General features: G+C 58.0%; 1 protein-coding gene across 50 annotated transcripts in view; it reads left to right on the top strand.

Moving 5' to 3' along the window:
- Positions 1 to 25,044, top strand: part of NCOR2 (nuclear receptor corepressor 2) — a 244,179-nt gene extending 219,135 nt beyond the window's left edge. For 15 of the 50 annotated variants that reach the window (XM_063785249.1, XM_016924580.4, XM_063785247.1 and 12 more), the window contains 19 exons: positions 829 to 969; positions 1,232 to 1,318; positions 2,288 to 2,574; positions 4,186 to 4,540; positions 5,939 to 6,160; positions 7,091 to 7,342; positions 8,412 to 8,561; positions 8,720 to 8,869; positions 8,959 to 9,175; positions 12,231 to 12,772; positions 13,783 to 13,932; positions 14,135 to 14,280; positions 14,797 to 14,990; positions 16,165 to 16,314; positions 16,977 to 17,125; positions 18,553 to 18,606; positions 21,827 to 22,051; positions 23,090 to 23,269; positions 23,878 to 25,044. In XM_063785249.1, coding sequence (XP_063641319.1) covers positions 829 to 969; positions 1,232 to 1,318; positions 2,288 to 2,574; positions 4,186 to 4,540; positions 5,939 to 6,160; positions 7,091 to 7,342; positions 8,412 to 8,561; positions 8,720 to 8,869; positions 8,959 to 9,175; positions 12,231 to 12,772; positions 13,783 to 13,932; positions 14,135 to 14,280; positions 14,797 to 14,990; positions 16,165 to 16,314; positions 16,977 to 17,125; positions 18,553 to 18,606; positions 21,827 to 22,051; positions 23,090 to 23,269; positions 23,878 to 24,059 — 3,833 coding nt within the window. In that variant the 3' untranslated portion in view covers positions 24,060 to 25,044. The remainder of the gene's footprint in view (positions 1 to 828; positions 970 to 1,231; positions 1,319 to 2,287; positions 2,575 to 4,185; positions 4,541 to 5,938; positions 6,161 to 7,090; positions 7,343 to 8,411; positions 8,562 to 8,719; positions 8,870 to 8,958; positions 9,176 to 12,230; positions 12,773 to 13,782; positions 13,933 to 14,134; positions 14,281 to 14,796; positions 14,991 to 16,164; positions 16,315 to 16,976; positions 17,126 to 18,552; positions 18,607 to 21,826; positions 22,052 to 23,089; positions 23,270 to 23,877) is intronic. The other 35 variants (XM_024348138.3, XM_016924593.4, XM_063785262.1 and 32 more) reach the window with 21 other exon arrangements.
- The last annotated feature ends 386 nt before the right edge of the window (positions 25,045 to 25,430 follow it).

The following is a 25,430-nucleotide window of genomic DNA, read 5'->3' as shown; positions in this document are numbered from 1 at the left end:
GGCCACCCCTGCCACCCCTCACCACTGCCTGCAACACACACCTCTCCGTGCACACGCAGACTTGTGGTCGGACACTCACATGCACATCGGCACAGGTTTCTGGGTGTGACATGTGTATACATACAAAGCCGTGTACTGCCTGCACCCTGGTACATGTGTGTACATGGACCCACTTAGTTCTCAGCAGCCAGGCTCACGTGCATGTGCCCACATCCACTCCTGCACGCACAAGACCCATGCCAGTGCACATGCGTGCTCCTGCCTGCCACACGTCCACACATTGCTGATGTATCGGTGCACACGCATGCTCCTGCCTGCCCGCACCTCCACTCTGCTGTATCGGTGCACGCGTGCTGCTGCCTGCCACACATCCACACTCTGCTGCTGATGTATCGGTGCACGCGTGCTCCTGCCTGCCACACATCCACACACTGCTGATGCGTCTTTGCTCACGTGCGTGTGTATGCACTTGTTCACGCCCCATGTCGGCACCCGTGTGTGTGGACACAGACTCACATGCTTATGTGGTCATAGGCACACCCTTGCTTGCAGACAGAGCACCCTGGAGGGCTAGGGTACAGGGTGCAGGCAGCGTGCCCTGCATCTCCCACCGTGCAACCCCCTGGAAAAGCTCCTGGGTCCTGCTGGCAGGCCCCCGGGGGCTGCAGGCTGCCAGCTACCTCTGGAGGCCTCGGCTGTGAGGCTTTGTGACGGGGCCAGCATGGAAGCACTGCTGGCTCCTGCCTACCGGCTCTGCCTGTCCTGCCTGCCCACCGTGGTTCTGGGCCCGTGCCCAGCTCCTCACCGAGTGCTTTGTGTGGTTTCCAGGTGGCATGTCTGTGACCCAGTGCTCCAAGGAGGACGGCAGAAGCAGCTCAGGACCCCCCCATGAGACGGCCGCCCCCAAGCGCACCTATGACATGATGGAGGGCCGCGTGGGCAGAGCCATCTCCTCAGCCAGCATCGAAGGTGATAGCAGGGAGGAGACTTCATCTCTCGGTGCCCCCTGGTGGGCGGTGGGGGGATGGCTGACCCCGTTTTACAGATGGGGAAACCGAGGCTGGGCTTTCTGAGGCTCCATCTGGAGGTAGCGCAGGGACCTTCCCGTGCTGGGTCCTACTCCACCATCATCGTGGGGATGACCACTGGCGGCTGTAAACACTCACCCCTGTCACTGCCCAGTGTCGGCTCAGGGACCCACGGAATGATGGCCTTATCCTCTCCTACCCAGGTCTCATGGGCCGTGCCATCCCGCCGGAGCGACACAGCCCCCACCACCTCAAAGAGCAGCACCACATCCGCGGGTCCATCACACAAGGTACTGCCCTGTCCCCTGCTCCCTCGTTGCCCCCAACGGGTGTACAGTCACGCAGGGCGCGGGAGGGAGAGACACAGCCAGAGTGTGGTGGGAACTCAGGACAAGTATGCAGAAAGGCCTGCAGCACACATGTACATGATCAGTACATGAGCTACGGAGCAAGGGTGTCTCTTACTTATTTCAAAACAAAAAGCAAAATACCACCGATCACCCCTCTGCTTTTAGGTGTCACATAGCAACTGTCCTGTGCTTGGCACTAACCCAGGTGCCACCTGCGTATCGTTTTACAGAACATCCTGGTGAGGCACACGCGATTGGGAGAGGCTTGGAGAGCTCCGAGAACTCTTTCAGGTTCTCGCGGCTGGTCCATGGCACAGCCAGCTACTGTGAACTTGGCAGCTTTGTGGGTTTTTTTTTTTTTTTTTTTTTTTTTGTTGTTGTTGTTGCTGTTTGAGACAGGGTCTCATTCTGTTGCCCAGGCTGGAGTGCAGTGGCACGATCTCAGCTCACTGCAGCCTCCGCCTTTCAGGCTTAAACAATCCTCCCACTTCAGCCTCCCAAGTAGCTGGGACCACAGATGCACACCACCACATCTAGCTAATTTTTGTATTTTTGTAGAGATGGGGTTTCACCATGTTGCCCAGGCTGGTCTCGAACTCCTGAGCTCAAGCTGTCTGCCTGCCGCAGCCCCCCAAAGTGTTGGGATTACAGGCGTGAGCTACTGCACCCAGCCTGTGGTTTTAGCTTCATGATTTCATAGTGTTCCCGACTTGCTGAGGTGGTTCAGTTAATATTCTTGTTTTATGTGTGAAGAAGCTGAGGCCCAGAGAGGTCAGATTTCCTGGTCAAGGTCACACAGCAAGTGGGGATTTGAACTCAGGCAGACTAGCTCCAGAACCCACTGGCGTGGAGGCTCTTGATGGGTCTGGGCGGGGCGGGGCGTGAGGGTCAGTGCTGTCGGCCCGGCAGGGATCCCTCGGTCCTACGTGGAGGCACAGGAAGACTACCTGCGTCGGGAGGCCAAGCTCCTAAAGCGGGAGGGCACGCCTCCGCCCCCGCCGCCCCCACGGGACCTGACCGAGGCCTACAAGACGCAGGCCCTGGGCCCCCTGAAGCTGAAGCCGGCCCATGAGGGCCTGGTGGCCACGGTGAAGGAGGCGGGCCGCTCCATCCATGAGATCCCGCGCGAGGAGCTGCGGCACACGCCCGAGCTGCCCCTGGCCCCGCGGCCGCTCAAGGAGGGCTCCATCACGCAGGTACGGCCCAGGGCCAGGCACACGGGCCCAGTTCTAGGAGGGGTGGCGGTGGCTGTGGGGCACTGCCCTGGGCCTCTCCACATGGGGAAACCGAGGCTGAGAGCTCTCGCGTACCTTACAGTCACCCAGCTGCTCATCACCGGGCCTCAGCTGTGCGTGTTCCAGGGCTGCGCAGGGGGCACCAGGCTCCTGACCTGATTCTACTGAACTCACATTGTTCCCATTCTTCAGGGAGGGAAACTGAGGCCCAGAGAGGCCAAGCAGGCTTCCAAGGCCACAGGACTAAACATAGTGACGAGTAACTGCCTCCGTTGAATCTTTGTGAGGGGCCAGGTGCGGCCTGAGGATGTTGCATGCGTTCATTGTTTCACCCCCTAGCAATGCTCTGAGGTCGTTTTCTTAATGACCTTATTTTATTGCTGAGTAAATTGAGGTTCAGAGAGGTTCAACGACTCACCCAGAGTCACGCAGCAAATGCAGTTGTGAAACCCAAATTCAGATGTTCCTACAGCCGCAGCATCCACTGCACCCACCAGCAGGTTGCACCACAAGAGGCCCCAGTCCCCCCAGGCGGCCCCAGCTCAGTAGGGGAAGTTCCGTGCCGATGGTACGAGGAGCTGTTTGGTGGAAAGCCCCTGAAGGCCACCGTCCTTCCACATGGGCAGAGGTGGCCTCTTGTGAAGGGGAAGGAGAATGGGAGCCACCACGGAGCTGTGGGGCTGTGAGGCAGAAGGACTGGGGTGGGTGTCCCGGGAGGGGTTCCAGCTTGTAGGAAGGTTTTGAAGCCAGGGGGAAGGCAGAAGCAGTAAGATCCCTGATTGTCAGGGGAAGGGTTTGGCTCTCAGCCCCTAGGCAATTGTGGAGTCCTTGGAAGCATCCACCGCATGACCAAGACAGGGTCCAGATTCTAGAATATTCTTTTGAAAAACAAGGGCAGTTCCCCTTCTTACGACAGTAATGAAGACATCCCTAAATAGAGTTTTGTTGCTTGCAAAGCCCTAAAGTCCCACCATATCAAGTGTCTCCGAAGCCTGCTGAAAAGAGGCAGGGGACCTGGTGGCCTGGCTACGAAGGTCCCAGTCTGGACTGTGACCCCCCCCCCCCATTTCCTCACCATCCTTTCTGTCTGGAGGGCAAACACCTCAGCCCTGACCTCAGTGTCCCTGGGGCTGAAAGCCTCAGGGCGGGTAGTATTGGGTCTGGGTGCTGACTTTCTCTGCTTGGCATTGGGTGGGCCATGGAGGGTCCCAGGCTGAACAGAGGAATGTTTTTTACCCACATGAGGGTGTTGGGCTTCTTTCTCGCAAACTCCAGGGACCATCAGAGGGCCCACCACTTGCGGCAGGGAGAGTTGACTGCTGAACTTTTTACCCCTTTCTGCAGTCCCCCCAGGGAGCGTGGGGACCAGGGTCAGGCCCAGGGTGCGCAGGGCAGTAAGTAACAAGTGTGCCATCTCAGGGTTAGCAAAGCCCTCTGTCTCCCTGCCTCTGGAGGCATCAGATGTCACTTCCATCTTATAGATGACAAACTTTTTGAGGCTCAGAAGGGGGATGCAGCTGGTCTGGGCTATGGCTGTGGCCAGGGCTAGAGCTTACATCCCCTCTGCCCCAGGGCACCCCGCTCAAGTACGACACCGGCGCGTCCACCACTGGCTCCAAAAAGCACGACGTACGCTCCCTCATCGGCAGCCCCGGCCGGACGTTCCCACCCGTGCACCCGCTGGATGTGATGGCCGACGCCCGGGCACTGGAACGTGCCTGCTACGAGGAGAGCCTGAAGAGCCGGCCAGGCACCGCCAGCAGCTCGGGGGGCTCCATTGCGCGCGGCGCCCCGGTCATTGTGCCTGAGCTGGGCAAGCCGCGGCAGAGCCCCCTGACCTATGAGGACCACGGGGCACCCTTTGCCGGCCACCTCCCGCGAGGTTCGCCCGTGACCACGCGGGAGCCCACGCCGCGCCTGCAGGAGGGTGAGTGGGGTGTGCATGGGTGTGAGTGGGGTGGGCGCCTGTCTGGAGAAGCTGTGCCTCCCCATCCACCATTAGCTTAGTTTGCACCTGGGATATCCTCGCCACCCGCTTTCCACCACATCCAAACCACCTGCAGGCCCGTGGGCTCTGCCTCCGATTCCAAACCCTGTCCAACTCCTTGCCACCTCCCAGACCACCGTGGTGTCTCACCTAGCTTCCCCCACGCCCCTCCCTCTTCCTGCTGTAATCCACTCTGCAAACAGCTACCCGGATACTTTCTAAAAATGCAAATCAAATTATTCCACTTCCCTGCTTTCATCCTTCTAGCAACTTCACACGTTTTGCTATGGCCTTGGGGCGCCTGCCTGTTGGGGCCCTGCCTGCCTCTCTTCAGCTGGATTTCTTCATCCTCCCCAGCCCCAGCCCCTGGGCCCTCTTTCTCTTTGTTCCCTGGCCATGCTTAGCTCGGTCAATTCAGTCTTTGCTGGGGAGCTTTCGTGGCTCCTCCTCTCTGCCTGCCATGTCCCCGCCTTCCAGTAACTTCTTTACTTAGTGGGTTTCTTTCCATCCCTCAGGTCTTTGTTTAAATATTACATCCTTGGGGAGGCTTCTTCTAACCAGACCCCCTATCTCCAGTTCATATCACATGCTGCGACATTTTAAAATTGTCTTCCGGCCAGGCATGGTGGCTCACACCTGTAATCCCAGCAGTTTGGGAGGCCAAGGCAGGCAGATCACCTGAGGTCAGGAGTTCAAGACCAGCCTGGTCAACATGGTGAAACCCTGTCTCTACTAAAAATACAAAAAAATAACCGGGTGTGGTGGTACGCACCTGTATTCCCAGCTACTCGGGAGGCTGAGGCAGGAGAATCACTTGAGCCTGGGAGGCAGAGGTTACAGTGAACGGAGATCGTGCCATTGCACTCCAGCCTGGGCAACAAGAGTGAAACTCTTATCTCAAAAAAAAAAAATGAAAGAAAATTTTCTTCTGAGCATGTTTCACTCTGTAATTCTCATTTGTTTGCTAGTTTATCACCTGTCTCTCACATTGAATGTCAGCTTGTGAGGGCTGGGATTTCTATTTCATTCACTGGGGTGACCCCAGTTCTCACAACAATGCTTGCCACGTAGTAGAGGCTGCATCAATATTTTTTAATTGATTGAGTGAGTGAATGGATGAAAGAATGAATTTTTTAAAAACTATAACACAAAAGCAAATGAGTCAGTGAGCAAAAAGTGAACTAAGGCAATGAAGAAATGAAGGAGTGAATGAAGAGACCTGGTCCTTGGGATCCCGAGGTCCCTATCCTCAAACAACTCCCCGTAAATGCCAGCCCCAGAGGCCCTGCGTGGGGGGTCAGTGCAGAGGCCCAATGCATCCACCTTGCCCATCCACAGGCAGCCTTTCGTCCAGCAAGGCATCCCAGGACCGAAAGCTGACGTCGACGCCTCGTGAGATCGCCAAGTCCCCGCACAGCACCGTGCCCGAGCACCACCCACACCCCATCTCGCCCTATGAGCACCTGCTTCGGGGCGTGAGTGGCGTTGACCTGTATCGCAGCCACATCCCCCTGGCCTTCGACCCCACCTCCATACCCCGCGGCATCCCTCTGGACGCAGGTGATTGCCCTGGGGCTCCCAGAACCCTGCAGTGGTGCTGAACAGGGCCACGGACCTCATCAGTGTTCGCTCAGGGACTCCTTAGGCATCAACTGTCAGGTTCCCCTGGATGGCGAAACTGAGGCCTCGGGATTGGAAGACCCAACAGTGTAATCATGAGCTTAGGTTGGAGCAGAATTTCTCTTAGTAGTTTGCAGGACATGTGGGGTTAAACATTTCAGTGGTTTTCTTTTCCTGCAGGACTTATCAGTGCCTTTAGCAATGCAAAGGTATAGAATGAGGACTTGAGTATATGCATTTTTCAAATAGACATGATCTGAAAGTCTTTTTTAAAAGTTGCCGGGCACGGTGGCTCACACCTGTAATCCCAGCACTTTGGGAGGCTGAGGCAGGCGGATCACAAGGTCAGGAGATAGAGACCATCCTGGCTAACACGGTGAAACCCCGTCTCTACTAAAAATACAAAAACTAGCCGGGTGTGGTGGTGGGTGCCTGTAGTCCCAGCTACTCGGGAGGCTGAGGCAGGAGAATGGCGTGAACCCGGGAGGCGGAGCTTGCAGTGAGCCAAGATCGCGCCACTGCACTCCAGCCTGGGCGACAGAGCGAGACTCCTTCTCTAAAAATAAAAGAAATTTTAAAAAAAGAAATAAAGAAAGTTGCATCCCTTTGGAGTGTTAATCTGCATTGGGATGTCCTATGTTTGGGACAACTTTGATGCAAAAAGCATCCTTCGTAGAAGTCACCCTCTTGTGTCCTGGCGTGATGTTTTCCTGCTGTCCGACGCTCAGTTCTGGTTTGTGCTTTGGGCAGCCACACATGTAGGTGGGAGAAGCTGTCCGGGTGCAGAAGTAGGGGGCATCCAGACAGGTGGAGCGACACCATCAGGCCTAGGTATGGCTGGCCTCACATGAGCTCCCCTCTGCCCCGCAGCCGCTGCCTACTACCTGCCCCGGCACCTGGCCCCCAACCCCACCTACCCGCACCTGTACCCACCCTACCTCATCCGCGGCTACCCCGACACGGCAGCGCTGGAGAACCGGCAGACCATCATCAATGACTACATCACCTCGCAGCAGATGCACCACAACGCGGCCACCACCATGGCCCAGCGAGCTGACATGCTGAGGGGCCTCTCGCCCCGCGAGTCCTCGCTGGCACTCAACTACGCTGCGGGTCCCCGAGGTGAGTGGGTGGGCAGACCACCTCCGCTGGGTTTGGCCTTATTCCCAAAGGACGTGGGCGTGCCCCTGTGGCCTCGCGGAGGCAGCTAGACCTGGTCACCTTGTGGGTCACCTTGTGTGAACAGACCTGAGTGGGTGGCCTGGGGTTGTGCGTGCTATGGGTGCTGGTTGGCATCTGGTAGGTGAGTGCACAGCGTGTGGCTCCTGGCTGCATCCTCAGTGGGTGTGTGTGCATCTGTGTATACTCTTAGGATACGGGGGCCTCAGGAGTTTAAAGATCAAAATGTGGCCAGGCACAGTGGCTCATGCCTGTAATCCCAGCACTTGGGGAGGCCGAGGCAGGTGGATAACAAGGTCAGAAGTTCGAGACCAGTCTGACCAACATGGTGAAACCCATCTCTCCTAAAAATACAAAAATTAGCCAGGCATGGTGATGCGCACCTGTAGTCCCAGCTACTCACTAGGCTGAGGCAAGAGAATCACTTGAACCCGGGAGGCGGAGGTTACAGTGAGCGGAGATTGTACCATTGCACTCCAGCCTGGGCAACAGGGCAAGACTGTGTCTCGAAAAAAAAAAAAGATGAAAATGTGAGGCTGTTTGGAGTTTGTTCCTTTGCCTTGTAAACAGCCCACAGCTGCTTTGCATGCACACGTTCCAGGGCCATCCTCAGAAATGCTTCTGGAATAACCAAGTTCTAGCTGGGGCTCAGCTGGAAAAGCCGAAGTCACACTAAGTATTTTGAACAGTGAGGATTGAATACAGGGAATGGATTGTGTAGGCGTCAGAGGCTTAAGGGGCACAGAGGGCCTGAGATGGGAACCAGTGAGGGCAGCTGCAGGAGATGCCACGGCTCGGGCTTGGGAGCAGAAGAGGAGGTGGTACCGAGAGAACCTGAGCATTCAGAAAAGGGTTCCATGGCCGGTGCTGGGAGCCGAGGAGGGAGTGCCTGTCACCAGCTCTGCTGGCTCCAGGAGTGTGTGCCGTGCTCTCCAGGAGGGTGATCTGGCCAGTGGGCAGCCTGGCCTCTCTCCTCCCTGTGGCTACAGCCCTGGCCCAACACCTCCCGCAGGCATCATCGACCTGTCCCAAGTGCCACACCTGCCTGTGCTCGTGCCCCCGACACCAGGCACCCCAGCCACCGCCATGGACCGCCTTGCCTACCTCCCCACCGCGCCCCAGCCCTTCAGCAGCCGCCACAGCAGCTCCCCACTCTCCCCAGGTAGCGCCACTGCCCAGTCTGGGGTGGGGACCCCGGCATCCATGGGAGGCGGCTGGGGGATGGGCGGGCAGAAGCCCTGCTCTCTTTCCCACCCCAGAAGACAAAGCCAGGCTCTTCTTGGGCCCTGGGGCTGAGTCTCTGGCCTTTCGGTTTCCTAGGAGGTCCAACACACTTGACAAAACCAACCACCACATCCTCGTCCGAGCGGGAGCGAGACCGGGATCGAGAGCGTGACCGGGATCGGGAGCGGGAAAAGTCCATCCTCACGTCCACCACGACAGTGGAGCACGCCCCCATCTGGAGACCTGGTAGGGCATCAGAGCCCCCACCCCCGGCTCCGGGACTCCTTGTGGGCCGCAAGAGGCCTCCCCCTGCTGATGCCACTGCCTGTCACCAGGTACAGAGCAGAGCAGCGGCAGCAGCGGCAGCAGCGGTGGGGGTGGGGGCAGCAGCAGCCGCCCCGCCTCCCACTCCCATGCCCACCAGCACTCGCCCATCTCCCCTCGGACCCAGGATGCCCTCCAGCAGAGACCCAGTGTGCTTCACAACACAGGCATGAAGGGTATCATCACCGCTGTGGAGCCCAGTACGCCCACGGTCCTGAGGTGGGCCAGGTTGGCATGGGGGAGGGGGCGGGCGGGTGGATGGGTGGTCAGTAGGAGGATGAGCAGATAAGAGGATGCTTGGTGGAAGGTATATGGGAGGTGGGTGGGTGGGCAGATGTGTGGGGGTAGAAGAATAGACTATGTGTGAGTAGTAGATGGATGGGTGGGTGGTCGGGTTAGGTGGGTGTGTGGGTCAGTGGGAAGTTAGGTTAGCTGCGTGGGTGGATGGATGGATGGATGGTGGGGTGGTCGGGTTAGGTGGGTGGGTGGGTCAGTGGAAAGATAGATGGCTGGGTTAGCTGGTTGGATGGGTGGATGATCAGGTTTGGTAGGTAGGTGGGTGGGTGGAAGGATAGATGGCCGGGTTAGCCAGATAGGTGGTTGGGTTAGGTGGGTAGGTGGGTCAGTGGGAGGATAGATGGTTAGGTTAGCTGGGTGGGTGGATGGATGGATGGGTGGGTGATAGGGTTAGGTAGGTAGGTGGGTGGGTGAGAGGATAGATAGCTGGGTTAGCTGGGTGGATGGATGGGTGGGTGGTCACGTTAGGTAGGTAAGTAGATGGGCAAAAGGATAGATGGCCAAGTTAGCTGTGTGGGTGGGTGGGTGGGTGGTAGGTAGGTAGGTAGGTAGGTAGGTGGCTAAGAGGATAAATGACTGAGTTAGCCAGATGGATGGATGGATGGATGGATGGATGATGGATGGATAGATGGGCAGGTGGTTGGGTTAGGTAGGTAGGTGGGTGGGTGAGAGGATAGATGACTGGCTTAGCTGGGTGGGTGGGTGGGTGGTAGGTAGGTAGATCGGGTTAGGTAGGTAGATGGGTGGGTAAGAGGATAGATGGCTGGGTTAACTGGGTGGATGGATGGATGGGTGGGTGGTTGGGTTAAGTAGATAGGTAGGTGGGAGGAAGGATAGATGGCCAGGTTAGCCATGTGGATGGATGGATGGGTGGGTGGCTGAGTTAGGTAGGTAGGTGGGTGGGTGAGAGTATAGACGCTGGCTTAGCTGGGTGGGTGGATGGGTGGGTGGTAGGGTTAGGGAGGTAGGTGGGTGGGTGAGAGTATAGACGGCTGGCTTAGCTGGGTGGGTGGATGGGAGGGTGGTAGGGTTAGGGAGGTAGGTGGGTGGGTGAGAGGAGAGACAGCTGGCTTAGCTGGGTGGATGGATGGATGGGTAGGTGGTTGGGTTAGGGAGGTAGGTGGGTGGGTGAGAGTGTAGTTGACTGGCTTAGCTGGGTGGATGGATGGATGGATGGGTGGGTGGTTGGGTTAGGTAGGTAGGTGGGTGGGTGAGAGTATAGATGGCTGGGTTAGCTGGGTGGGTGGGTGGATGGGTGGGTGGTAGGGTTAGGTGGATGATGGAATGGATGGTTGGATGAGTAATTGTGGGGATGAGTGGATGGAGGCCCAGGTGGACGGACAATGAGTTGGGCCGTGGGATGAGTAGATGGGGAGGTTGTTTGGTTTGAGAATAGAATCTGTGGAGAGGGAGAGACTGAATGGGGGCTGTGAGGAAAGACTTTCCCGGTCCCCCACATTTAGCAAGGCCAGCAAGGAAAAGAGGTGTCCCTCTTGCCTGGACAGAGTCCCAAGTTTCTCTGAGATGGGAGAGGCCCCTGAGTGCCCTCTGGTGACACACACTCCAGAGACTGTGGGCAGAGCTGCTTCACCAGGGGGGTGGGGTCACACCTCAACACCCTTCCCTGCCCGGGACCTTTTTTTTTTTTTTTTTTTTTGAGATGGAGTTGTACTCTGTCGCCCAGGCTGGAGTGCAGTGGTACGATCTCTGCTTACTGCAACCTCCACCTCCTGGGTTCAAGTGATTCTCCTGCCTCAGCCTCCCAAGTAGCTGCAATTACAGGCACGTGCAACCACACCCGGCTAATTTTTATATTTTTAGTAGAAATGCGATCTCACCATGTTGGCCAGGCTGGTCTCAAACTTCTGACCTCAAGTGATCTGCCTGCCTCAGCCTCCCAAAGTGCCGGGATTACAGGCGTGCGCCACCGCACTCAGCCTCCAGGACCTATTTAGAGGCAACTTACTCCTCCAAAATGAATTTTTATTCAAAAAAGTACCTGTGCCCCAACTTGCCACTTGGATGCCTGAATTCATACCTCCCCTAATCATTATTTCAATTATGAAAAATGGCATCGTTTCCCAAAAGCAGTGGTGACTTTGTCACCCCTGACTCAGAGACCCAGCAGGTGCATGAAGCACTAATCCCTGGCTGTGGGGAGCAGGGTTCCGCACACAGGCTCTGTGGGATATGCCCGTGACAGCCGATTCAAAAATATAATGGAAAAAACGAGCGCCTGCCCACTGCCCGCTCATGAATGAGGCTCTGGGAGGTAGAGTTAGCGAGAGATGGGGGTGCCCCCGTGGAAACGCAGGGCTCCGGGAAGGCCGCGTGGGTGGAGCAGCCGGCTCCTGTTCCAGCCCCAGCCCTGTGCAAGGGCAGCTGTGCCCCAGCTTCTCACTCACAGAGCCGGGAACAGCAGCTTTCTCTGTTCTCAGCGCCCACCCTGGCCGCCCCCTGGCGTCCTTCCCCTTGCTCTCTCACTCCTCACATGGCTTTTTTAGCTCTTCGGGTATCCTGAGCAGGCCCAGCTCCCTCATGTGCCCCCTCCCTGAAGACCTCCTAGCCCTGCCTCAGCTTCCTTGCCGTTCTCTCCTGATACCTTATCAACTACCTCCACACAGTTACCAGGCTCTGTAGAGCTTGGGATATCTGTTAATGTGATCGTAGTCTGTTTTCTGAATTAGATGGTAAGATGCTTGCATCCGTTTTATGACCGCTGTATTCACAGTGTCTAGAACAGTGCCTGGCACCTAGTAGCTGCTTAATCAGAAGTTTTGGAATGATGCAAGGAATGAATGAACGAATGAGTGGGATGGGTCAAACCATGACGCACAGAGTCTGGCAGGTTACAGTCAGGAGGGCAGTTTCACTCTGGGAGCAGCAGGGGATGTGGATTTATCCCAGGGCAATGGGGACTCATCGAGGGTGGTGGAGGAAGAGGGCAGCTCCCATGACTGCCTGACCGCCTTCTCTCCTCCCCCAGGTCCACCTCCACCTCCTCACCCGTTCGCCCGGCTGCCACATTCCCACCTGCCACCCACTGCCCACTGGGCGGCACCCTCGATGGGGTCTACCCTACCCTCATGGAGCCCGTCTTGCTGCCCAAGGAGGCCCCCCGGGTCGCCCGGCCAGAGCGGCCCCGAGCAGACACCGGCCATGCCTTCCTCGCCAAGCCCCCAGCCCGCTCCGGGCTGGAGCCCGCCTCCTCCCCCAGCAAGGGCTCGGAGCCCCGGCCCCTAGTGCCCCCCGTCTCTGGCCACGCCACCATCGCCCGCACCCCTGCGAAGAACCTCGCACCTCACCACGCCAGCCCGGACCCGCCGGCGCCACCTGCCTCGGCCTCGGACCCGCACCGGGAAAAGACTCAAAGTAAACCCTTTTCCATCCAGGAACTGGAACTCCGTTCTCTGGGTAAGACCACCCTGACAGCGGCCACCTTCATAGACGCGATTATCATGCGTCAAATTGCTCACGATAAAGGGGCGCGAGAAGGAGGTGCGCTGGCCAACGGCTCCCCTCGCGATGGTAAGACTTCCGGCCCGCACCCACCCCGTCTCGTGGTCCAAAGATATTTTCAGATCTCTGCTTTTTACTTTGGCCCCCGTTTTTTTTGTTGTTGGTTTTGGTATTTTGTTTTGAAGCCCATCCGTCCTCGCCGGTTTGCACGCGCTGACGACTACTCCGGCCGCGCCTGCCCCTCTGGTTTGGGGGCGCTCATCATTTGCACATCATTTTACCATGGTTTTTTTTTTTTTTTGGATTTTTGCTTTTTTTTCTTTAATGAATGGATCTGTGATTCTGACTTCGACTGCGCCCCCATCTCCCTCTTTGCGCCTGTGTCCAGGGAGCAGGGATGGGGCTGCGGGAGGGCTCGGGCCTACGCCCCCACCTGCCGGCTGCCTGGATGCAGTTGGACTGGGGGAAGTGGAGGCAGGCGGTGCAAGGAGAAGCTGAGGCGGGGCAGGGACCTGCGCTGTCGAGGAGGAGCTGGGTCTGGCTCTTGCATCCTGCCCTGTCCCCAGCCCCTGTACCCCAGAAAAAGGGGAGCCCTCTGCCTCTGGACCCCTGCCTTGGCCCTAGTTCATGGCTCCTCTCTGTTGGACTGGGATGGCCGAGGCTATAGCCCAGGCGGGGCCCCGGGGACCCAGGGTCACTCCCAGCCACACCCCCACTTCTCACTCCGCCCCACACACTCCTTCCCCAGAGACCCATGCTGCCCCCATCTCACGCTGGCCTCGCCCGGCCTCCACCACCTGAACCCATCTCTGTCCCTTCTTGCCTAATCTCTCTCTGTGTCTCCCTCTCTGTCTGTCTCTGTCCCGGGCTCTGCATCTCTCTCCACCTCTCCCTTGGCCTCCCTGTCTCTCCCCAACACCCCTCTCTGCCTTACTGTCTTTTGGGAGCCCAAACCCTACCCCTAGCTTGGGTTCCCCTTGACCCCCCCGGGGTCCCAGCCAGCTGGGAGGGCAGCCCTGCCCCTCGGACTCCGAAATCCTGGGCCCGGTGCCTGACTCTGCACCCCCCGCCTGCCCTAGGTTACCACGGCAGCAGCTACAGCCCCGAAGGGGTGGAGCCCGTCAGCCCTGTGAGCTCGCCCAGTCTGACCCACGACAAGGGGCTCCCCAAGCACCTGGAAGAGCTCGACAAGAGCCACCTGGAGGGGGAGCTGCGGCCCAAGCAGCCAGGTACACCCCACCCAGCACCCAGGCCCCCGAAGCCCTGCACAGTGAGGACCCTCAAGGCCCCATCATGCAGATAGGAAAACAGAGGTGCCTAAAGGCCAAGGAATCGGCTGGATCATGAGGCTCAAAGGCATGGGGCTGGGATTTGGGCCCAGCAGCCCTGGGGCCAGCAGACACCCCCTGACCAGCTCTGCTCTGCCTGCAGGCCCCGTGAAGCTTGGCGGGGAGGCCGCCCACCTCCCACACCTGCGGCCGCTGCCTGAGAGCCAGCCCTCGTCCAGCCCGCTGCTCCAGACCGCCCCAGGGGTCAAAGGTCACCAGCGGGTGGTCACCCTGGCCCAGCACATCAGTGTAACTACGCGTTCTCTGCTGCTTCTTGTCACCTTTGCACCTGGGGGCACCAGGCCTGGAGAGGGGATGGGGAACCCCACAGCCCTTCTGTCCTGGTGGGGTGGCTGGGGGATCCAGGGCATGGCGCGGGGGGGATCCAGGGCGTGGGTGAGGGTGAGATCCCAAAGCCCCGAGCACCGGCACCATCACCGCCCCCTAATCCATGGGAGGAGCCTGTGATGCGAGCCGATGGCATCTTCACGGGCAATGAGGCCTTCCTGGTGGCCCGGGTTTCTCAGTGTCATGGGCTGGTCTCATCAGCCATCTGCCAACTACCAGCTTGGGACCGCTGACCACAGCCCCACTCCCATGCACACTGGGACACGGAGGCCCAGAGGGTGGCGGGCAGGTCCACAGTCACCCAGGAAGCTGGCCCCACCCAGGATTCTGCCCCGAGCTCCGTCTAGCCCCTCCCCACCCCCAGAAGGTTCTGTCAGGAGAGCGCTGCCTGACTCTGGGCCCCCCACTTGCCTGCAGGAGGTCATCACACAGGACTACACCCGGCACCACCCACAGCAGCTCAGCGCACCCCTGCCCGCCCCCCTCTACTCCTTCCCTGGGGCCAGCTGCCCCGTCCTGGACCTCCGCCGCCCACCCAGTGACCTCTACCTCCCGCCCCCGGACCATGGTGCCCCGGCCCGTGGCTCCCCCCACAGCGAAGGGGGCAAGAGGTGAGCGAGGGATGGGGGTGCCTCTTGCTGGTCAGCCGGTGGGAGGCCTTCGTCAGCTGCCTGCCTCAGAGCTGGGTCTGAGCTCAGCTGCATATGAGGCCCGCCTGGTGCCATTGCACAGGCAAGAAATGGAGGCTCCAGGAGATGGGGGAGTCACAGAGCGGATACATAACGAATAATAGCTGATAAAAGTACATGTTGTGCTCAGTGGGTTCCAGGCACTCACGTGTACCCTTTACACACAGCCCCCCAGGAGACATAGGCAGCATTCTCCCCATTTCACAGATGAAGAAACTAAGGCCTGGAGAAGTGAATTCACTTGCCCACAGGGACACAGTCAGTAGGTGACAGAGGGTGATTTGTTCCAGGGCTGTATGATTAGAGAGCAGCCTTTCCACACATGCACACCCACACACATGCACACATGTGCGCGCACACACATGCACACCCGCACACGCACACCCACACATGCACACCCGCACACATGCGCACCCGCACACAGGCGCACCCGCACACATGCGCACCCGCACACACGCGCACCCGCGCACCCGCACACATGCGCACCCGCACACACGCGCACCCGCACACACGCGCACCCGCACATCCCTGTAGACACAGGCACATGCACATGCTCACGCACACTCCCACTCCCGCCCCCACCCCCACCCCCACCCCCACCCCCACCCCCACCCCCACCCTGGTGAACCATGGGGCCTCTGGCGGTCAAAAGAGGAAGAGAGGGGAGGGCCCTGAGCTCCAGGGTGAAGGAGGCGTTTTGGTGGGGGCGGGGGGGGTAATGTGTGTGCGAGGACAGACATGGCAAGACAGCAGGACATCTTTGGGGGGCAGTGATGTAGCTGGCACTGGGGTACCACCAGAATTCAGAGCAGGGGTCAATAAACTGTGGCCCATGGGCCAGATCTAGCCCGGGCCCTCTGTTTGTACAATTCATAAACTAAAAAGATGATTTTACGTTTTTAAAGGGTTGTTTAAAAAAAAAATTAAAATGATAACAATACATGCCAGAGATTACTTGTGGTCGAAAATGCCTAAAACGTTTATGATTTGGCTACGTACAGGAAAAGCGTGCGGGGCCCTGGTTTAGAGTGGAGGGAGGGTGCGTCCCCTCAGTAGGGAGACCTCTGACCACATCTGGGGCCCTTTCTCCATCCAGGTCTCCAGAGCCAAACAAGACGTCAGTCTTGGGTGGCGGTGAGGACGGTATTGAACCTGTGTCCCCACCGGAGGGCATGACGGAGCCAGGGCACTCCCGGAGTGCTGTGTACCCGCTGCTGTACCGGGATGGGGAACAGACGGAGCCCAGGTACTTCTGTGGGCACATGCGCTGCCCCCGGGATGCTCTGGTATCCCTTGCCCATCCTTGGCCCCAGTCCACCGTGGTGCCATGTGGAGAGTGACAAGGGCACAGGGCTCAGCTGGGTGACCTCAAGCCTGCCAAGCAGGTTTCACCAACTTGGGGGTGTGATACATGCCCACCCTCCCTGGGGAGACCTCAGTGGTAGCTTTCCGTGCTTTGGGCTGGGATCTCAGCTGGACCAGGCCCCCGTTGACAGCCCCTGTTGAACCTCTAAGAAATAATGAGCTAGGTGTGCTGGGCCAGACCGGGGGTGATGGGTGAGGTGGGACCTGAGAAGGAAGCTGGGCCCGCTGCCCCTGGGGAAGGGCATGATCGGAACCCAATTTCAGTCCTTGGGGCTCTCTTGAGAGGGTCAGGCTGGAGCAAGTGGTCAGAGGCAGCCCACCACGCAGCCAGGCGTCTCCCAAGACACCCCTAGCCCCAGGACGGGTGAACCGCAGAGGAGATTTCAGGAGCCGTGATCTTCTACCAGGCAGGGGATGCAGGCGTGGGGGCGGGTGAAGCTTGCTTCCAAATGTCTAAGGCATCTCAGGTGGTGAGTTCCCCATCATCAAAGGCATGCAAGCTTGGCACCAAGTGAGCTGATGTGAGGTGTTTGATCCTCACAGCAGGATGGGCTCCAAGTCTCCAGGCAACACCAGCCAGCCGCCAGCCTTCTTCAGCAAGCTGACCGAGAGCAACTCCGCCATGGTCAAGTCCAAGAAGCAAGAGATCAACAAGAAGCTGAACACCCACAACCGGAATGAGCCTGAATACAGTAAGGGGCCTGCAGGCTCCCGGGGAAGCATGGGGCCACAGGTGGGCGGGTGGCCTGCCTGGGCAGCTGGAGCCGCCCAGTGGCAGAAACCCACGGTGCACCTTCGAAAGCTAAGTGGCCCTGCTGACCACCTCCCCCCAGGCCCTTTGCCTCACATTTGGGGAGCCCCAAGGCAGTTTCTTGATTTGCTGGGCTTTCTATAGGAGCTTACTGGCACAGAAGAATAGCACCCAGCACATAGTAGGTGCCCGGTGAATACCTGCGTGAATACTGGGACCAGGGGTTGGATCCCTCCCACACAAGGGCCGGGCGCCTCCCACACTCAGCACCTGTGTGGCTTTGCACCCACTGACGTGGTTGCTGGGTATGAACGCCCCACTCTGCTTCCCAGTCCCTAGCACAGCGCCTGGCAGTTAGCAGATCCACCAGGGAATACGTGAGTGGGTGGGCAAATAAAGAATCTGTCACAGTCCCCGACCCCAAGAAGCCTCATCTGCCAGGGAAGTTTGGACAAATCACAGATGCTTTTCCCTTCCTGGGGCTGGAGTAGAAACCTTGCAGATAGTCACTGGCTTGCCGGGCACGGTGGCTCATGCCTATAGGCCCAGCACTTTGGGAGGATGAGGCAGGAGGATTGCTTGAAGCCAGGAGTTCGAGACCAGTCTGTGCAACATAGCAAGACCCCATCTCTACAAAAAACTTTAAAAACAGGCACACACCTATAGTCCCAGCTACTGGGGAGGCTGAGATAGGAGGATTTCTTGAGCCTCGGAGGTCAAGGCTGCAGTGAGCTATGATCACACCACTGCACTCCAGCCTGGACAACAGAGCAAGACACTGTCTTAAAAAAAAAAAAATCTCTGACCCAGGCTGGTAACTCCAGGGCCCTGTAAGTGCAGTCCAGGGAACCGTAGCATCAGCATCCCCAGGGTACTGGTTAGAAATGCAGGCCCTTGGCCAGGCGCGGTGGCTTACACCTGTAATCCTAGCACTTTGGGAGGTCAAGGTGGGTGGATCATATGAGGTCAGGAGTTTGAGACCAGCCTGACCAACATGGTGAAACCCCGTCTCTACTAAAAATACAAAAATTAGCCAGGCGTGGTGGCGGATGTCTGTAACCCCAGCTACTCGGGAGGCTGAGGCAGGAGAATCACTTGAACCTGGGAGGCGGAGGTTGCAGGGAGCCAAGATCGCACAACTGCACTCCAGCCTGGGCGACAGAGTGAGACTCTATCTCAAAAAAAAAAAAAAAAAGAAAAAGAAATGCAGACGCTTGGCCCTGTCCCAGGCCTGCTGCATGAGAACCTGCAATGAACAAGTTTCCCCAGGTGATGCCAGCACACCTGGCCTGGACCACACAGGGGACTGGTAGGGCAGGTAATTCCCAGAGACCTGGGGGCCTCACCCACTCTGTCACCCGCTTCCAGATATCGGCCAGCCTGGGACAGAGATCTTCAATATGCCCGCCATCACCGGAACAGGTAACCCATCCAGCCCTTGCTATATGGCCGCCCTGGTCCCCTGCGCTCCCTCCCCACCCCTGCTCCAGCTGTCATGAAGGGACGAGGAGCCTTCGCTAGTCTGGGTGTACCCCCTCATTCTGGGATGAACTAACTGCACAGTAGGATTCAGAGTCACACAACAGGCAGGCGAGGCTTGTTCCCTGTGTAGACAGGACCCTCGCTGTGCAGGGAATCTCTGGAGTTAAGATCCCCTCGGGTGGTTAGTAAGTATCAGATGCACCCTCACCAGCTGGAAACTCACCTTGCTTCTTCGCCAGCCTCGGCTGGAGATGCACCTGTCTGGACGAGGGGTGGGCCTGAGCTCAGAGCACAAGCCTCCGAGTTCACTCGGGCGTTTGTTATAGCTAGAGCTTCATTCCTTAATTCCAGCCAGGGAACTGGGAAGCCTTACTTTTTCTTTCAAGATCAAATACAGGTGTGTGGCAGAGATAGGTGTAAAATTGACACGCACTTTTAAGCTGAAACTTAAGACTTCTATGATCTTTTGGACTTAGGGGTCCCTTGAGGTTGGAGCCCCATCCTCTAGGAGGGCCCCATTGTGTATTTCCTTGGTGAGTCTGGGGTGTGGCCTCTGGGGGTCACTCTGCATGGGCAGGCCTGGCCCAGTGGGGCTGAGGCAGTTTCGGGGTCGGCTGCCTCTGTGTGGGTGCCTGGTTATCCTCTGGTCCTTTGGTGGAAGCCAAGGCCAGGATGGAGGTCGGAGAGGTTTGCTGATCTTCCCCGGGGAACATTCCTGGGCCTTGAGCCCTGGGAATGGTGAGCGAAGGATAGTCATTCAGATATTATCAGGGGGTCAGCGAGGCCTCCAAATGGGAGTCCCAACTAGGACACCTCCACCTGCCCAGTGACTAGACACCGGTGGCATTGCCAAGCCTCAGGCAACGGGAAGAAGACAATTTGGTCGAAACAACAAGAGGGTTAGAAATGAATGTCCCTGGGATGTTCTAAATCTTGAAGTAGGTGCTAGACACACAGGTGTATCTGTGTGTACAAACTCATGGCATGGTACAGTGAAGATTTATGCTAACACTTATATATAAATATTTTGTATTTATCTTTTTAAGACACGGTCTTTCTGTCACCTAGGCCAGAGTGCAGTGGTGCAATCACAGCTCACTGCAGCCTCCGCCTCCCAGGCTTAGATGATCCTCCTACCTCTCAGCCTCCTGAGCAGCTGGGACTACAGGCATGCGCCACTGCACCCGACTAATTTTTTATCTTTTTTGTAGAGACAGGCTCTCAATATGTTACCCAGGCTAGTCTTGAACTCCTGTCCTCAAGCTGAGGATCCTCCCACCTCGACTGATTTTTGTTTTTTGTGTTTGTTTGTTTGTCTGTTTGTTTGACAGAGTCTTGCTCTGTCACCCAGGCTGGAGTGCAGTGGTGCAATCTTGGCTCACTGCAGCCTCTGCCTCCCGGGTTTCAGCAGTTCTTCCACCTCAGCCTCCCAAGTAGCGGGATTACAGACACCTGCCACTACACCTGGCTAATTTTTGTATTTTTAGTAGAGACGGGGTTTCATCATGTTGGCCAGGCTGATCTCGAACTCCTGACGTCAGATGATCCACCCACATTGGGCCTCCCAAAGTGCTGGGTTTACAGGCGTGAGCAGTCACGCCCAGCCTGATTTTTTCTTTTTATGCAGTTTTAGTCCACAAGAAGAAATTTTCCAGGCTCCAGTCTTTGCCACTCAACCTGTGTCAGACTTCACCTTTATAAATGGAGATCGTTAAGCCTGGAGCCAGCTCCATCAGGTCACGGACTCGTGGCCTTGGGTAGAAGGCCCAGTTGCGCTGCTGTGATTTCAGCACTCACCCTTGTTGGAAATGTTGCTTTTTCTTCATGCACATGGCTGTTTTTTCAAAAGTGCTGCAGAAATGTGGCCAAGACAGCAGAAAAGGTGTGAGCATCCCTGGCTACAAACGTATTTGAAACCAAAAGGGAAAAGAAAACGCAGGCAGCCAGCAGTTGCTACAGAAACGTGATTTTCAAAGCATCTGCGTCACCCGCAACCTCATGGAAGCCTCGGTTTAGTTTACAAAGGAGCGAGTGGTCAGAAAGACGATTTGACCACTTTGTATTCGTATGATTCATTCAGAGCAGAAGTTTAAAAATCCATGAAACACTTGCCCCGTGTGGGCACGGTGGAATGGGGATTCACTGGGGGCTTTTGAAAGCAAAGGCTGGTTTAACAAAAATTCTGAAAAGACAGCACCTATAGGGGGTGTGCAAAGGTCCCCCACCTCCATGTGGTTCACAAGAAAGAAAAAAGGGAAAGGAATTGTGGTTAACAGAAAAGGAGGTTTCCCCGATTGTCAGGAGGTGTTCTGGAAGCATCCTCTTGGGACCGGTTTGTTGATTCGACCACTTTGTCCTTGGGACTGGGCAGCTGGGCCAGCTGGGGCCGGACCAGGGCTGGTCCCGTGATTGTGTCTACTTCTGCCCTGTCCCCTGCACGCACCGTAACTGCATGGCTATGACCCCGCCCTCAGCGTCCGTCTCTGCACCTCTTTCTCCTCATGGCTCCTGGGTGGGGAGAGGCAGAGGGAGGAGAGCAGGCCCAGCTTGGTGGGGAGGTAGGGGGCTGCACGTCCCAGGTCACACAGGTGGAGGTGGGGCAGCGGGAGGACCATCTGGTCACCTTCTCTCTCTCAGTCCCTTCCCCAGCCCCCCGCCAGCCCCCAGCTCTGGCTTGAGCCAATTTTCTAGCAGCCTGTTCCCCAAACAGGGTAGCCCTCCCATCTCCCACCCTCTCCATTAAGGCCACTTGAGATTAAAAAAAAAACAAAACAGCCCCAGCTAGGATTGGAGGTGCAGACGGGGCTTGTGATTTCCCAGAGGACAGAATAGGAATGAGAATAGGGGCTGGTGGGGGCATCTGACCTCCCCTACCCCACCTCCCTGGCAGTGCCCAAGAGCTTCCGGGGCCCCAGGTAGAAGGAACCAGCCTCTCCCCTTTTAACACCACCCAGCAGGAAAAAAAGGGTGGGGAGGGATAGGGAAATAAATATGTTGCTTTGCCGAAATGTGCTCACTGTGTATTTCTCTCTCCTCCTCCTCCTCCTCCTTCCCTCTCTCTCTCCCTTCTCTCTCTCCCCCTTCTCTCTCTCCGTCGCCCCTCTGGCTCCCCCTCCCCGGCCCCCATGTGTCTGTCTGTCTGTCTGTCTCTCTCTCCCAGGCCTTATGACCTATAGAAGCCAGGCGGTGCAGGAACATGCCAGCACCAACATGGGGCTGGAGGCCATAATTAGAAAGGCACTCATGGGTAAATATGACCAGTGGGAAGAGTCCCCGCCACTCAGCGCCAATGCTTTTAACCCTCTGAATGCCAGTGCCAGCCTGCCCGCTGCTATGCCCATAACCGCTGCTGACGGACGGAGTGACCACACACTCACCTCGCCAGGTCTGCAGGCCACCCCCGCCCCGCCCCCGTCTGTCCCCACCCCCGGTGTGATTAATCCTCGCTCCTCCGCGCTCCTCTGACAACCCCCTCCTCGAGCTTTGGAGCTTGTGACTTTATTTTTGTGCGTGTTTGACCTCGTTCTGGAGTTTGCTAATCTGAAGCTGGGCTGACACCCCCCAAGTGTCTGTACCCTCTGCCCCCCAGCCCCGGCCCTCCTGCCCACTAGGCCCAAAGCGCTGCCGCCTCCCTCGGACACTCACACTGCTGTCCGCCCCCCAGTCCTCCCGCCTTCCTCCCTGCGGAGACCCGGCTTCTTGGCCCATCTGTCTCCTTGAGGGAGAGCAGGCTGGAGTGAAGCCCCACCCACACTGTGTGGACAGGGGAATGGCAGCCAGGCCTGTGCTCAGCATCTGCCAGACCCACTATGTGTCCTCAGCTGCCCCTTAGCCTGGTGGGGAGGAGCCCAGGGTCTGTCTCAGCCCTGGGAGTCAGGGAGCCTTAGGGGTCAGCCTGGTTCCCCATCAATACCCTCTGTATCGGGGCAGGGAGCTGAGGAGAGAGTTGCAGTTGTCCAACCTGGACACTGAGGCCCCAAGAAGCTTCTGGAGCCTCTGTGGGGGTCAGGCCTGGCCTCAGGGGTCCTGACTTCTCTGCACGGGGCCTGGATCCTGCCTAGCCTTAGCATGGTTCTGGGGCCACGCTCAAACTGGAAGCCCAGCTTCATGCTTAGGGTTCCAGCCCCTGGGGCTGGGGTTGCTGCAGGACAGCCCAGGGGGCTATTGCAAACAGCAGACAGTTTAGCCACCTCCCCCCGCCCAGCAGAAACTATCTCCACCCTCCAGGCTCATGGCTGGCCATCTGGTCAACCCTGGCTTCCCAGCTGGGGCGGGCAGCAGGGAGGAGGGGTTCACGTCGCTGCTCTCCCTCCCTCTTTGGAGGGCCCATGGCAGGACCTCACCCTGCCCCTGTGGCCCCACCGCAGCGTCAGTGCTGTCTTCACTGCCCAACGCAGCCCCTTCCCATCTTGTCCCCCTGCAGGTGGCGGCGGGAAGGCCAAGGTCTCTGGCAGACCCAGCAGCCGAAAAGCCAAGTCCCCGGCCCCGGGCCTGGCGTCTGGGGACCGGCCACCCTCTGTCTCCTCAGTGCACTCGGAGGGAGACTGCAACCGCCGGACGCCGCTCACCAACCGCGTGTGGGAGGACAGGCCCTCGTCCGCAGGTGGGCACCAGGTGGGGACAGGGCTGGGCTCGCCGAGCCCCCCGACACTGGGCTGTGAATGCTGCCGGGGCACTGAATGCTGAGCGCCTGCTGCGTGCAGAGCTCAGACTCGGGCCTGTTCTGTGGAAACGCTGTCCAGGGGCCTGGGCAGCTGAGCCTGGCTCACGAACCATCAGGATGCTTCTGCCAGGGGCACAGGCAGAGGAAAAGGGTGTGGTTGGGGCCGGCCAGATCACATGGGCCTGGTGGGCCATCCAGGGGAGCCTGGACTTCCTTTGATGGGTAGTGAGGAGGCGTGGAGGGCTTTCGGAAGGGAAATGCTCATCTAACATAGGGTCAGAAGGCCCCTGGGAGAATAGACCAGAGGGACGGTGAATAGGCTACTGCTATAGTCCAGGCAAAAGACAGCAGCAGGGTGTGAACAGGGACGGAAGTAGAACAGGTGAAGAGAGGCAGACGGTTCTGAGACCTGTTTGCAATTAGAAAGGTCTGGGAGGACTGTTGGACAGAAACGCTGAGGCCTCTGTTCCCGGTGTGGTGGGCAGGCGGCCAGCAGGGGCTGCCGGGCTCACAGAGGCCTCCCGGGCATCTTTCGCTTCTTCCCGCAGGTTCCACGCCATTCCCCTACAACCCCCTGATCATGCGGCTGCAGGCGGGTGTCATGGCTTCCCCACCCCCACCGGGCCTCCCCGCGGGCAGCGGGCCCCTCGCTGGCCCCCACCACGCCTGGGACGAGGAGCCCAAGCCACTGCTCTGCTCGCAGTACGAGACACTCTCCGACAGCGAGTGACTCAGAACGGGGGAGGGGGGGGCGGTGTCAGGTCCCAGCGAGCCACAGGAACGGCCCGGCAGGAGCGGGGCGGCTGCCGACTCCCCCAACCAAGGAAGGAGCCCCTGAGTCCGCCTGCGCCTCCATCCATCTGTCCGTCCAGAGCCGGCATCCTTGCCTGTCTAAAGCCTTAACTAAGACTCCCGCCCCGGGCTGGCCCTGTGCAGACCTTACTCAGGGGATGTTTACCTGGTGCTCGGGAAGGGAGGGGAAGGGGCCGGGGAGGGGGCACGGCAGGCGTGTGGCAGCCACACGCAGGCGGCCGGGGCGGCCAGGGACCCAAAGCAGGATGACCACGCACCTCCACGCCACTGCCTCCCCCGAATGCATTTGGAACCAAAGTCTAAACTGAGCTCGCAGCCCCCGCGCCCTCCCTCCGCCTCCCATCCCGCTTAGCGCTCTGGACAGATGGATGCAGGCCCTGTCCAGCCCCCAGTGCGCTCGTTCCGGTCCCCACAGACTGCCCCAGCCAACGAGATTGCTGGAAACCAAGTCAGGCCAGGTGGGCGGACAAAAGGGCCAGGTGCGGCCTGGGGGGAACAGATGCTCCGAGGACTGGACTGTTTTTTTCACACATCGTTGCCGCAGCGGTGGGAAGGAAAGGCAGATGTAAATGATGTATTGGTTTACAGGGTATATTTTTGATACCTTCAATGAATTAATTCAGATGTTTTACGCAAGGAAGGACTTACCCAGTATTACTGCTGCTGTGCTTTTGATCTCTGCTTACCGTTCAAGAGGCGTGTGCAGGCCGACAGTCGGTGACCCCATCACTCGCAGGACCAAGGGGGCGGGGACTGCTGGCTCACGCCCCGCTGTGTCCTCCCTCCCTCCCTTCCTTGGGCAGAATGAATTCGATGCGTATTCTGTGGCCGCCATCTGCGCAGGGTGGTGGTATTCTGTCATTTACACACGTCGTTCTAATTAAAAAGCGAATTATACTCCAGTTACAAAGGTTTCTTCTCTACCTCAGACTGGGCAGCCAATAGGGCAGGCGTTTAGGGGACAGTGGGAGTATACCCCTGGAGGGCCAAGGCCACATCCGCCTGAGTCACCAGGGAGTGGATCCTTTTGCAAGTTGAATATTTATACCCTTGGTAAGGACATCACCATGAGGGCATCAAATAGTCACATCTGTGGTGAAGGTCTCAAGTGTTCACACCCATGGTAAGAGTGTGTCATGTTCACATGGGTTCACACCCATGTGTCAGGTATTCACACAATGGTGAGTGTCAGGTATTCACACGATGGTCAGGGTGTCATGTTCACACTCATGGTGAGAGGGTGTCAGGTATTCACACCCATGTATCAGGTATTCACACCATGCTGAGG

The sequence above is a fragment of the Pan troglodytes genome, chromosome 10 (genome assembly GCF_028858775.2).
Source record: "Pan troglodytes isolate AG18354 chromosome 10, NHGRI_mPanTro3-v2.0_pri, whole genome shotgun sequence".
NCBI lineage: Eukaryota > Metazoa > Chordata > Mammalia > Primates > Hominidae > Pan > Pan troglodytes.
Note: the sequence above shows the minus strand (reverse complement) of the source record. Positions and strands in the feature narration are given on the sequence as shown.